This window comes from Syngnathus typhle, linkage group LG3 (assembly GCF_033458585.1).
Source record: "Syngnathus typhle isolate RoL2023-S1 ecotype Sweden linkage group LG3, RoL_Styp_1.0, whole genome shotgun sequence".
In the NCBI taxonomy this organism is placed as follows: domain Eukaryota; kingdom Metazoa; phylum Chordata; class Actinopteri; order Syngnathiformes; family Syngnathidae; genus Syngnathus; species Syngnathus typhle.
Genome location: NC_083740.1, coordinates 7,495,740 through 7,509,080, shown reverse-complemented (window position 1 = coordinate 7,509,080; position 13,341 = coordinate 7,495,740). Strand labels below are relative to the sequence as shown.

The 13,341-nt window shown below is 39.5% G+C and overlaps 2 protein-coding genes across 5 annotated transcripts; both read left to right on the top strand.

Annotated features, from left to right (window-relative positions):
• Window positions 1-1,419: 1,419 nt before the first annotated feature.
• bdh2 (3-hydroxybutyrate dehydrogenase, type 2) lies at window positions 1,420-6,223 on the top strand. The gene is made up of 10 exons (XM_061274455.1): window positions 1,420-1,567; window positions 2,735-2,825; window positions 3,595-3,673; window positions 3,862-3,958; window positions 4,643-4,751; window positions 5,036-5,096; window positions 5,245-5,358; window positions 5,657-5,715; window positions 5,791-5,883; window positions 6,012-6,223. The coding sequence occupies exons 2-10, from the start codon at window positions 2,754-2,756 to the stop codon at window positions 6,063-6,065; spliced, it is 738 nt and encodes a 245-aa protein (XP_061130439.1). The 5' UTR covers window positions 1,420-1,567; window positions 2,735-2,753; the 3' UTR covers window positions 6,066-6,223.
• A 156-nt stretch (window positions 6,224-6,379) lies between these two features.
• si:dkey-162b23.4 (sodium/hydrogen exchanger 9B2) lies at window positions 6,380-13,117 on the top strand. Of its 4 annotated transcripts, none has more exons than XM_061274138.1 (13): window positions 6,380-6,503; window positions 7,315-7,586; window positions 7,871-8,072; window positions 8,163-8,363; window positions 8,672-8,814; window positions 8,998-9,125; window positions 9,209-9,384; window positions 9,833-9,939; window positions 10,318-10,467; window positions 10,582-10,690; window positions 11,286-11,422; window positions 11,506-11,689; window positions 12,172-13,117. In XM_061274138.1, exons 2-13 carry the CDS (start codon window positions 7,422-7,424, stop codon window positions 12,231-12,233), a joined length of 1,764 nt encoding a protein of 587 aa, XP_061130122.1. In that variant the 5' UTR covers window positions 6,380-6,503; window positions 7,315-7,421; the 3' UTR covers window positions 12,234-13,117. The 4 variants fall into 4 exon arrangements, with proteins under 4 accessions (XP_061130122.1, XP_061130124.1, XP_061130120.1 ...); XM_061274140.1 differs by lacking the exon at window positions 6,380-6,503 and adding an exon at window positions 6,906-7,066 and having other exon boundaries at window positions 8,163-8,333; XM_061274136.1 differs by lacking the exon at window positions 6,380-6,503 and adding an exon at window positions 6,906-7,066.
• The last annotated feature ends 224 nt before the right edge of the window (window positions 13,118-13,341 follow it).

The following is a 13,341-nucleotide window of genomic DNA, read 5'->3' as shown; positions in this document are numbered from 1 at the left end:
TTTTGTTTTTGTTGAGTTTCCTCTTGGTTCGAATAATTAGTGGATGGATATTACAGTTTTTGATAGAATAAACACTAAGTTAATATTTATTGACTTGCAAAGTTGTTACATATTCAGTTTGAAAATCTGGGGGGTTGGTGGTGAGACCGATGTAGTGCATGTCAAGCAGTCGACAGCCACCACCACTTGGTCCTTTTCTTGATACATTAACTTGGGCACCTCTTTGAAGTAGATTAAAGCATTCCCATCTAAACAAAGGTATCAACACAGTGCACTCAACCTAATGCAATATAAACATAAACGTCTTAAATGAGGAAGTTCGTTAAGCCAGGGCAAGCTGACCTTAGAACACAATTGGAACTTTACCTGCCACTGTAAGCTGTACACTGTCTGCTGCTGGAAGTGACAAGCAATTGACAATCTGGTGAACCTGCAGGCTACATTTTCTGTGTTCAGAAAGCTAAATTATTCATATTTTGTATGCACATAGTCTCTTGAGCTTCTCTAATGTTTTGCTTTCAAAAAGGAAAATGCCATACTGTATTGCAAACTGAAAATAAATCAGATGGGAGACCGATCCATCACACCCAAACACATAGCTGACAAATGATTTCCATTGAAGTATAAAACACTTCAAAGTATGCTATTGTTCACTGCCAAAATGTTATTAATTCAGCGTTACCTCTATTGTGCTTTGCTGATTGTAGTGTTTTTCACAGAGAGAGGTGCAGCACAAAGGCTCCTCAGAGACTCATCTGTGATATTGTGACAATCATGAGGTGACTTGACTCCGTCTCTCACTCAATCGAATACAAGCTACTGGGCTGGTCACTGCAAATGGGCAAATAGCTCATGCATAACACATTGGACCGACTTGTTCAGGTCAGATTTGACACTCCTAACTCTAAAGTGATTGGTGAGCATCGTGATCATCAGCAATGGCTTTTGCAGTGTTGTTGATTTTTTCCCCTTGAGAAATGATTCAAACTCTCCTGAGCTGCACTTTATGAATTTGATCATATGGTCCAGCGTTGGTAAATAACAAAGCCATGTCTTAAGACCTTTTACGAATGCTTGGTTGCCAATTTTAGCAAACAATGCGACAAGAAAAATTGACACGTAAAAGCATTTGCAAACATGTTTGCAACCTTTTATAAATGCTTACAAAACTCAAAACATTTGCAAATATTCACTGCTCAGTAAGATATGACTTAAAAGACACAATATGAAACTGATAGCCGTTTGCAGTTCGTATGTATTTTTTTCAAACTTGAGTCTTGAAAAAGAGGGGGTCGTCTTATAATCAGGGTCGTCTTATATTCAGGCCAATACGGTAATAATGACAAACACTACAGAAAATGGATCGCTAGAAACAGACAGACAGACAGACAGACAGACAGACAGATAGATAGACAGACAGATTTAACGCTCCTTTTTTTTTTAGATGACAGTACAGTACAGTACAGTACAGACAGTGGGAGTACTTCCGGGTTAATGGCCAATAGCAGCAAGCTATAACTGGATCACGTGTCTACCGAGCGGCTGCAAAATCGTTGGACCAGACAAGGTTAGTTTTCACCTCCATAACTTCTAAAGTTGGTGTCCAAGTTGGCCACCTTTGATTTAAATGTTAGTAAACCTTGCAAATACGTTCCTCTCAATGTGCCCATTTTAAGTTACGAACTGCCACAAGTGCGATCATGTTGCATCATTCAAGTTGTTTAATGTTTTGTGTATGTTTAATTTGACAGTTTTTTGCAGTGAAGAGGAAATAACACTGATATTAGCGCTTGCAGGAAAGTATATTGCCGTGCAGCACAGAATGTCATCCGGTCTGCACTTTGCACTTTAATGTCTTGTTGGCTGTAGAGTCAATGGACGCAAGTTTTCATGTCACATCCAATGCAAATTACTTTATATATATATATATATAAGTAGTGTTATATTCATACGTGCACAACCTAGTGAATACCTTGTTTGACCACTATAAATTTACTGCATACTTTAAACGTGCAGTTCTGACTCACTGTGTCTTGGTGACAAACAAATCACATGTACATTTATTCATATATGGATTTGAACGCCTAATACTGAGAGAACACTAAATAACGGAGCAAAAATGAAATCTGCATGGTTTGCTCAGATTCACTCAATTGGACTACACCATACTATAATATAGTACATTAACTCCAGCAAACCTTAGTGCATTTGAACTGCATTGTGTTGCCATGGCACCGTAAACAAAACTGAATTTGCTGTTGCCTCAGTGATTTTTTTTTTTTTTTTTTGACTTAGTCATTTTTCCCTTATACACTTCAGACTTCAGAAACTTTATTATCCCCCTGAGGGGCAATTTGTTTTGCAACAGCAGAACATACTGTGCTATTGTCCTCTTGGGTCACAATAAATTCCATCCTTTGTTATTCATGGTCATTATAACTGCCTTGAGTTCCATTGTGTATGATGTACACTATATAAATAAAGCTAAAGCCTTGCCATCACACATTTTCCCTTCGACTGGTACCATTTTGTTGTTGCATCGCAGAAAAGCCCCCCCCCCAAAAAGAAAATCCTCGCTTAGCTGAAGTTAGAAATTCAGCAGTAGCCTTACATTATGCCACTTCAGAAGGATTTCCAGGTTCCATTTTATTTATTAATTCAGCAGTCTGCGTTCGTACCTTTTAGAGAAAAACAAATTTATTGTGAGTTGTTCTGTGCTCTTGTTTTCATATAGCAGCTGGAATCAGTGCGCCATGGGCCGCTTGGATGGGAAAGTGATTGTGTTGTCAGCCGCTGCGCAGGGGATTGGACGTGCTGCTGCAATAGTAATGAGATTTATTAAGTATTTCCCACTGATATGTTCCACATTATCAGTGTAGAATGTTTATTGAATAGGCTGCTGTATGCCAGTCATCACTGTTTCTTGACTTGACTCGCATATTGCAATTGTGTGCAAGCAACAAATAAATGTTGTCCCATTATGTGGCATATTAAGTAAACCATTTTGCATGATGAAACGTCTGTGCAATAACAGTGGATTTGTTTGTACAAATAACTGAACTGCAAGTGGCTTACATATTTCCCAACATTACATCAAGCTATTATGATATAACAATAACCATTTTTGTTTCTGACATCTGTTTTATTACATGGCAGTGCTGTAAGAAAGTATCATTTGCACTAAATATGTGTGCTCTTATGATCGTGTAGATGTCTCTTCACGTCACATGAGGAAAGTTTGAAATTGTTCTTATCAAAATCGGTCAATTCTATTGCGATACTAGTATTAGTAGTCAGTATTTTGTGTGAAATGATTAAATGTTGATTGGTCATATTAGGGATCTGTTGAAAATTACATCTTTGAAAGATGCTTTGATACAAGAAGGCTCTCTGCTGCTGTGAATGACACACTGAATTTAGAAACTCAGCCAAAGAATTTCAATAATCACTCTGCCTTGATATCGTTCCGAAAGGGAGGTTGAGACATTTTCAACGCTCTTCTGTCTCTTGTGAAAACATGCAATTCGGAATATTTTGATTTTCAATATTTTTCCTTTATTTAGCTATTGTAACGGATTTGTTTGAAATTGCCAGGCCTTTGCAAAGGAGGGTGCTCAAGTCACAGCAACTGATATAAATGAGGAGAAGCTCAAGGAACTGGATGGGCTTCAAGGTAGGAACTGGCTAATATCGCCACCTGCTGATAAAGTACTGTGTTGCAATTTCAGCAGTAGTGGTAATCCATACTGAGGATTTGGATATATAGTTAGTTCATCATTCATACATCATTATTGCAATTATTGGGTTGTAAAAACTTTTTATGAGCTAATTAATTTTTCTGCATTTTCTCTTCCTGAGCAGGAATTAAGACCAAGGTGGTGGATGTGACCAAGAAAGACCAAGTGGAGGCCCTGGCCAAGGAACATGAACACATAGATGTCCTGTTCAATGTCGCAGGGTAATATATATTTTTCTAACAACAGTAACATTATTTTGTAGTTTCCCAAAAAGGAAACAAAACATCTTTAGTAATATATTTGAATGAGGAACACTATCAGAAAATCTATGTTCAAGGTTGTATGCTGTGTAAAACTGCTCTACATTGTAGCATGAGCTGTTTTGTTTCTAATATTTCCCCCTTGCCTTCTCAACTTGTGAAATGATGTAAGTCTAAGTGTAGCGCTTATAAAGAATGTAAGAGTGAAGTCATTCTATCAACAAGTTATGCCATAAGATTTTTTAAGTCTTCTTCAATTTTGACCAGTGGCGATGATCCTCAGCACATACAAATTTACACCTTTAGGACAATCTTGAGTCAATTCATTGACACTAAATAACTGTGGCTTTGTTTGTGCACCCAACATCCTGGTCTACTTATGTATCTATCTCCCACCTCAAGGTTTAACCTTTCCTTAACCTTTGCTAAATCTCCTTAGCAAAGGTCATGCTGTCACGTGAGAAGCACAGTAAGATGTATAAGATGCAAGGAGATCATTTGGACAGATGGATATTTTTTTATATAGCATTTTATGTTATGAGTTTTTAATGGGTAAATCTTTTTTTTTTTTTAAATCTAATACTTAGAATATAGACAGTATTTTTATTATTATTATTTTTTTAAATGTATGTGTTGTCAATTTAGGTTTGTGCACCATGGCTCCATCTTGGACTGTGAAGAGGCCGACTGGGATTTTACCATGGATGTGAACGTCCGGAGCATGTACCTAATGTCTAGAGCTTTCTTGCCAAAGGTGACCCTTGCCCTCTTCACTAAATGCCTAATCCACTTGATCCTGTTCCATTGCAGCTGACATATGCTTATTTATTTAGTTGCCCTCCTAGCAGCCCCCCTTTGTCCGCTGAGATAAGCTTTACTCTGAGCCTGTTTAATGATGGGCAGTGTTTGGTCAATCACTAATCCGTATTAATAGAGCAAAGTGAAATTGGAAATGGACTTTCGATTCCTATTAAAATCTACCAACACCGAACCATTTCTAATTTCCATTAATTATAAAGTTTGATTTCATCATTGCAGATGTTGGCGAAAAAGTCTGGAAACATCATAAACATGGCTTCCGTTGCATCAAGCATAAAAGGTGAAGCAGTTTTGAGATCCGCTTGTGTCTCAAATGCTTATTTAAAGGAACATTAGGCACTGTTGTATGACCATGTTAATCCTCTTATGCTTGACAGCAGCTTTGCGGGCTGGCGAGCAAGCGTGTGACATATGTTTCCTTAACACAGGTGTGGTCAACCGATGTGTGTATAGCACCTCCAAGGCGGCCGTGATTGGCCTCACCAAATCCATAGCCGCCGATTTCATTGAGCAAGGCATTCGCTGTAATTGTGTTTGTCCTGGTAAGTCAAGAACATTCAGTAAATCACACAAAATACATGTCACTGTGTCCTGTGACAGTTCCTAGGCTATAGTAATACCATTTATAGTGGACATTGCAAAGGTACTGTAATACAGAGTGTCACTGTGAAGTTTTTGGGTGTACTTTTTGTCTGTTGCATGAATAAGGCTTTCACAGCGTGTCTAATTAAAGTGATGTAATTTCTCAGAATCGTTCAGTTCTATATCATATGCAAATAGAATTAGTAATCAGGGAGAAAATGTGCTTTTTGAAGCTCTGTGAGCTAAATTTTTCATCAGGTACTGTTGACACTCCATCACTGAGGGGTCGGATCCAAGCTCAACCTGACCCAGAAAAGGTTCTAGTTGTATTTATTTATTTTTGTAGTCTTGGTAATATTCTGATGTGGATACATGCTGTCAACCCCTTATAGGCTTATAAGGATTTCATGGCACGGCAGAAAACAGGCAGGATGTGCACAGCCGAAGAGGTGGCATACCTGTGTGTCTACCTGGCCTCAGATGAGGTGAGTTTAAAATGGATGTTTGCAGCCCTGGTAGGTGACTTGAAACTGCTTTGTAATTAAAAAAAAAAGTTCAGGGCCAGTTTGAGAAACTTTATCACCATGATGTGTGCGTGCTTGCTCCTCCACAGTCGGCCTATGTGACCGGCACAGAGCAAATCATCGATGGAGGTTGGAGACTTTGAGGAGCATTAAGCAAGCTGCTCTTATAATGATGGGATGCTTTGTGAAGATTGGTGGATTAATTATGTTATCCCATTTTGATTATAATGATTGATTCTGTGGGGAAATATTTGTACCTGTGCCTTGACAAATGACTGATGAATAAACCCAATTAAAACAACCCATTTCGACTGATCTTTGCGCAAGACTTGTGCCGGGCACGAAAATATGGTCCAGTGTGTATAAATGTGATGTATAATATTAAAATATAATAACAATCAAACAACATGTTGTGTACGAACTGTGTGCATTTCACCTCCCCCACCCAACCTTACACTAACGCCACACAGTAGACACACTGGACATCACTAATCCCTTTTATTACCATTTCCCTACCGGCCAATCTGCTCGAAAGGCTGCCAATGCCAGTTTTCAAGCTTTGACAATGTTTGCGCTGTGAGGTAAGTGTTTTCTTCCACATTTAATCGTTCATAATAATCTAGGAACATTTGGTGAATCTCTGTTCAATGTCAGCATCCATTATCGGACAGTGTACCGATTTCAAGAGTCAGATATTTTGCTAAAAAATATGCTTTAATCGTGCATTCATTTTTTAATCTGCGCTCGTATAGCCCAATGCGGTTATTATACACAAATAGCCTGCTCGATACTTCAATGTTTCGTGAACAGCTAATTCGTTGTTAAGGTTACTAAAATCATGACGACAGTACTGCTGTAAGACTGTACTGTTACAGACAAGTGTTATTATAGCGATTACAAAGCGAAGGCATCAAGGATCGAAGCACATTGTAAACCAGGAGGCGTGGATTCACGCAAATTGTGCGAAATTACTACGCCCATGTCGATGACGTAGTAGTTGTAACCCATTCATGAAATTTACAAAGTTAGCTAGCTGCTAGCATAGGCTGGATGGAACGAGAAACAAGAGTTCCAACACACTTTGGAAGGAACATCCACGTTCACCTAGTTCTTCCACTGCTAGTCGCGCCATATGGCCAAGCATGTAAGCATCGATTAGTGTGGTCTGTTGACAATATTGGATTAACCAAATGCTGTTGCCTGTGCCATCAGCTAGTGGTTGACAAAACATTGTAGTATGTGATGCTTGAGGGCGGATTCTCATTCTGCTGCACGTGTTTTTAAAAATATATATTTTCATTTACCAGTAGTGCTAAAATCAGACTTAGAAATGCAAAAAGGTGCCCAGTAGTAGACATTGATTTGTTATGTTTTGTGTTGTTGGAATCCAAGACAGAGGTGGAGACATACAAGTTACTGGAACTGCCCCATCTATGGCCAGCAACTCCACCCCTCAGTTGAATGTTCTTTGACAGAAGAGTGGAGCAGATATTCTGGAGATGATTACCATGGACACCCGGTCCAAACCTGCCACTCCGGAGCCTAATCTCGTACCCAGTCCCGCACCAAGTCCTGCACCCAGTCCCGCACCAAGTCCTGCACCAAGTCCCACTCCAAGTCCACTTCTTGACAGAATCCCATTGCCGTCAGGAAACCATGTGGAGGTATTCTCAACTTTTATTCTTTATCCTTAACTGCAATATGTAATTCAATAAACAAATGATAATTAATTGAGTTAGCACTAATGTGCTCATCTTATTCTTCTGCTTGTGTTTTTGCAACATGTGATAGAAACTTTGATAGAGGAGAGCCTTGTGTACTATGTAGAAAAGCATTTTGATAGTCTAATTAGACATTTACAATCAATGTGTTAAAAATCATTGAGCTACTATTTTCTTCAATAAAATATCAGCTTTGTTCTATCTATCGTTTGTGTCTCTCTTCCTAGCATCTTAATGTGAACCAGATCCAGGTAGTGGTACGACGTTGTTCCAGTCCAAATGTCACAGAGGAAACCACCTATTTTCTTCCTCGTACCCCTGTGGTGGATGCTGGTACCAACACAGAACCACCACTTGTTTGCTGCCCCTTGCTTCACAGATTTTGCCCTTGTCCTCCAAGAGGCCTTGTGGCCTCTGTCATTACAAAATGTAAGAGGATCCCTTTAGCCCCACCCATGTCAAGGATAACGGCTAATATTTCTTATTGTTCATAACTTTATTGTTTTGTGTTTTCCCCAGTCCTCTTGGCTGCGGTGCTCTTCGGAGTGGTGTGGTCCGTCACAGAGGATGAATGTCTTCCAGGTGGTAACCTGTTTGGCATTACGGTGCTTTTCATCTGCGCGGTCATTGGTGGCAAACTGGTGGCTCTGATCCGCCTGCCTAGGCTTCCACCTTTACCTCCACTTCTTGGTAGGACATCAAACATCCTTAAAACAAAAAGTAAATCGGTCTCATCTTGTTTTCTGATGCTTTGCAAAGCTGGGTTTACTTTATAGCAATTGCACCTACTGTATGGCATAAACAGATTTGAAATCGACTGGTTGAATATATTTTGGTAATCAATGATTCTCCAGTTCTGTTTTTTCCAGTATGGTATTGTAAAGTAATAGTTCCTACTTATTTGTCCAAATTTTAAGTAGAATCAAAACTTTTTTAATTCAATGAGAATGTGTCCCATCTGACACTGAAACAAAACTTGAACACCGTGGGAAGATCAAATGATCAACAATATCTCTTTCTTTTTGCAGGTATGCTGCTTATGGGTTTCATGCTGAGAAATATCCCAATAATAACAGACGGTGTGTACATTAACTTCAGGTGGTCCGCCTCTCTCAGGAACATTGCGCTGGCGGTCATCCTGGCCAGAGCCGGTCTGGGTTTGGATCCCTCGGTAAGCAATTGTATTATTTTAGTATTGTAACACTGATTAGGATTCAGAGATACAGAAAAAAAACTGTTCATGTTTTACTCCAGTATTCTATATTCAATGTACTGGTATAGATTTCTCATTGATCATCATAATGAATTTTTGTCATTCTTAAAAAAAAACTCTTTGGAATGTGTTTTTCCCCAGGCTCTGAGGAAGCTCAAGTCTGTGTGTTTACGTGTGGCAGTGGGGCCGTGCATTATTGAGACCTGCACTATAGCTCTGGTCTCCCACTTCCTCATGGGCTTACCGTGGGTGTGGGGCTTCATCCTTGGGTAAACTTATTCCCCCTCTCTGTCTGTAACTACTCAATCTGATATAATGTATGCATCCATTCAATGGGGTCATCCCTTTGCAGCTTTGTGCTTGGTGCTGTGTCGCCAGCAGTGGTGGTGCCCTCCATGTTGCTTCTGCAGAAGGACGGTTACGGCGTGGAGCAGGGCATCCCCACTCTGTTGATGGCAGCGGGCAGCTTTGACGACATTCTCGCCATAACAGGATTCACGACATGCTTGGGTGTTGCTTTTGCTACAGGTAAGGGAGTGAAGGACGCTACAAACTTTTAATGTAGCTCAGGTCACCACTGAGAAACATAGTAAATATATCCCAGTTGTGCTTGCAATTCTTTTGAAAGGTAGAATTTTCAAGCTGTCACAAATAAGAACTTTCCAATCTTACAGGAGAGTTTGTATAATTAAGACAAAATATTTGCGTGAATGTATGAAAGTCAGCAAGGAGTCCTCTGTACTGATGTAGAACGTTTTGACAGTACAAGCAATGGACACTGAAATTCTCTGTGAAGGTATTTAAATAATTTTTCAATATTTATAACATTTCTTTTTGATAGGATTAGTTTTTACTGTCCGTTTTTAATACTTTACTGCCAAAGTAGAATTGATCATTCTTAAAACACATAAAAACAACCTATTTTTCTGCCAAAATATAATCTTTGTTTTTGTGGAATTCTTGCTCCTTCTTATAGGTTCCACATGGTACAACATCTTGAGAGGTGTGCTGGAGGTGGGCGGTGGCTTGCTTGCTGGGATCCTTCTTGGTTTCCTCATCCAGTACTTTCCCAGTCTCGACCAGGTAGACGTTAAGCATCTTGCACTTAGTAGGTCACTCTCCATTGTTGAGTCTAAAGGTTCAACCACATGGTATTGACCCAAGGCTGTTGCTGAGGGCTTGCAAAGACCGAGCTTCTGAGCACAGCTCCCCACTGGTGCTTGAGTCTTGAAAATTCAGTTTTAATTAAAGGCTTGAAAACGAGGACATAGGGAGGCAATAAAACACATGATTCTAACCATCAAATTTAATGCATGTTTCCCTCCTTTTACTTTCCTACTATTTGTCCTTTTTCAAAACATGCTGATAGGATCAACTACAATCATCAGTGTTGTGCAATTTTGGAAACACTCCAACGAACCTTAAAACTATGTATTCACTGGCCGTGATTTGTCCTTGCAGAAACACTTGGTGATGAAGCGATCCTTCCTGGTGCTCGGCCTGTCTGTCTTTGCTGTGTTTGGCAGCGGTGTTGCTGGATTTCCTGGTTCTGGTGGCCTCTGCACTCTAGTGTTGGCATTTCTTGCTGGTCTCGGATGGGGTTCAGAAAAGGTAACTTTGTTTAAAGCTTTTAGCCTTTTACGGACACTCATTAGGGGCTATCCAGTAAAGTTTTTCCCTCTCAGCTGCATGCATGTCAGAGGCGAGTTCTGTGTGTCTGTTCAGGCACGCGTGGAGGAAGTGGTGGGCTGGGCATGGGACGTTTTTCAGCCACTTCTCTTTGGATTAATCGGAGCAGAGATTAGAGTGTCGGAGTTGGAGGCACAAACAGTTGGTGAGCGCACCTAAAGAATCACCTACAAATAATAATAATTTCTTTGTATGTGATTATATTTATTACCGTATTTTCCGCCCTATAAGGCGCACCTAAAAAACTAAAATTTTCTCAAAAACCAACAGTGCGCCTTATAGTCCGGTGCGCCTTATATATGGACCAAATTCCTAAATTCAAACTGGCCCGAAGTATTGTGTCATGAAATCAATCATAAGTGGCCCGCAGAAGACTATGAATCATGACTCAAAAAGACTATGGATCATTATTTTATGATTATAAAGTAATTTGTTCCGTCTGAAGTTGAAATAAAAAAGATAAAATGGAGAATGATTAGAAATCTGACATGATGCATTAATGGTGCGCCTTATAGTCCGGTGCGCCTTATATAAGGATAAAGTTTTAAAATGGGCCATTCATTGAAGGTGCGCCTTATAGTCCGGTGCGCCTTATAGGCCGGAAAATACGGTACTAATTTTGATGTGCTGGTAAAGCTTGACAATTGATCTTGAAAGCTGTACAATTTGACTACATTATGTTAATGAGGTAGCTGTTATCGAAAGTTATTTGACAATGTCGTATGTCATTTCTTGGGCAGGTCTGGGTATTGCTTCTCTGGTCATTGCACTGCTGGTTCGTCTACTTTTCACCTACGTTTGCGTGTTGTTCGCCGGCTTTAACATTCGAGAAAAGCTCTTCATTGCCCTGGCTTGGATGCCCAAAGCCACAGTGCAGGTATTGTCTCTTTGGGGGAAAAAAAAAAACATTCATTCAGACTTGGTTGTTACATGACGCTGAAATGATTTTCAAATCACCAGGCAGCCATTGGCTCGACAGCTTTGGACATGGCCAGGACAAGGCAGGACAAGCAGATGCAGAAGTACGGCATGGACGTACTCACTGTGGCTGTGCTTTCCATCCTTCTCACCGCGCCAGTCGGAGCCCTTATCATAGGCCTGTGTGGACCATGCCTGCTGCAGAAACCAAAGATTTCACCCTGTGGTGAGCGAGTCAAACCAAATTTATCAGCTTTTTTCTTAGGTAGGTAACGTATCTGGAAATGTATCAACTAAACCCAGCTTAGATGCTTCCTAGTTGTGAAGTAGTGAGTAGATGTCACAGGAATGTAGCTTGGCTATCCTTCCTTAATAGACCAATCAGCCAGTAAATAAATCCCGCAATAACTCCTCTAATATTCCATCGGAAAAGTCGGCCTGCCTACTGACTACACGATAGGTTAAAAAAAAAAAGTCTGAACAGGTGAATCCTCATGCAGAAAATCGAATAGTGTAGTGTACAGTGATGTGTAGGCAAATACAATTTTGAAACGTTAAAAGTGTTACATAAAACATTGCCTGTTCAGTACACAAACACACAATTCACAGAGCACATGATGTTTTCTGGAGCCCACTTTGGGAAGAAGTAGTCAGGGCATAATAAAATGTTTGCAACCGACGCCTGTGCTGCCTCTGTATCTTCTCCAGGCACTGGGGCAGGTGGCGATGAGGACAATGACACGCCGGTCACGTATGAAAGTACTCTCTGACATCTTCAGTCTCAATGCAAGCAATGGGATGTTGAATCAAAAATGTTTTAATTTGAGGGCATTTTGTCTGCAACTGCTGAAACACTATCAGATTGTCCATTATTAGGGAACTCCTCAATGTTAACATCTATTTCTGTATTGAATTGTTTATGGAACATTCGAGTCAAGTTTTAATTTGAAACTAAATAACCGGAATGACATGTTGGTTATGTCAGCTCTCCTTTAGCCACCGAGTGGCTTGCTTTTGTTTTGCTGTCTCCGGACAGCTCCTGCTGTTCTCTCTTCAGCTGGAGCACACGCGTGAATGACATTTATTAATCGGCACTGGTGATTTCCAGGCCACAAACAAATGATCCACATCTGAGCATTTGAATGGTCACGCAGCGTACGAGAGTCAAAATGTTCATAATAATTGAATGAAATAGTTTTATGAATGTTTTCCATTTTGTAATGATTGCGGTTGTTCCTATTTGTTAAAATAAGGGAATCTGGCTCACAGTAATACTAATGATTACAAGCCGCCAATGCAGTTACTAAATTGTGAATTAGTATATTTTTTAAAACATGTTTGTTTTACACTTAAATATTAAGTATCATTTGGTACCAAAATGTGTATACAATAATTCAAATATTTCTCTTTGCTTTGAAATTGAGGCTGAATCATAATCACAAAATCAGCTTTTATTAGTTATTTTTATCATGTTTTGTTCCTTTCATTTCTTAAAAAAAGTATGCATTGTAATTTAAGGCATTTAAAGAGGTTACATTTATTTATATTGTGTGATACTTTGTGTGCAGTATTAGAATATTTATTAATTATATATGGAATTCAGAATTAGTTTTTTATGGAACATAATGAAATAAATATGTTTTCCCAAGGTGAATCTCTTGCTACGTTGTTCAGTTTTACAATGAATTATTATGCACCATTGATCAGTATTGTTGGCCAACAAGTGACCTTACAGATGAACATTAACAAAGTTTTGACAAACTTTCTCATTCAGTAGAAAGTGTGTCCGAACCTTTGACTGGTACTGTATTAACATACTAACATTAAGCATAGAACATTACTGTACAAATACATAGCCATGCTCCGTATACATGAGAA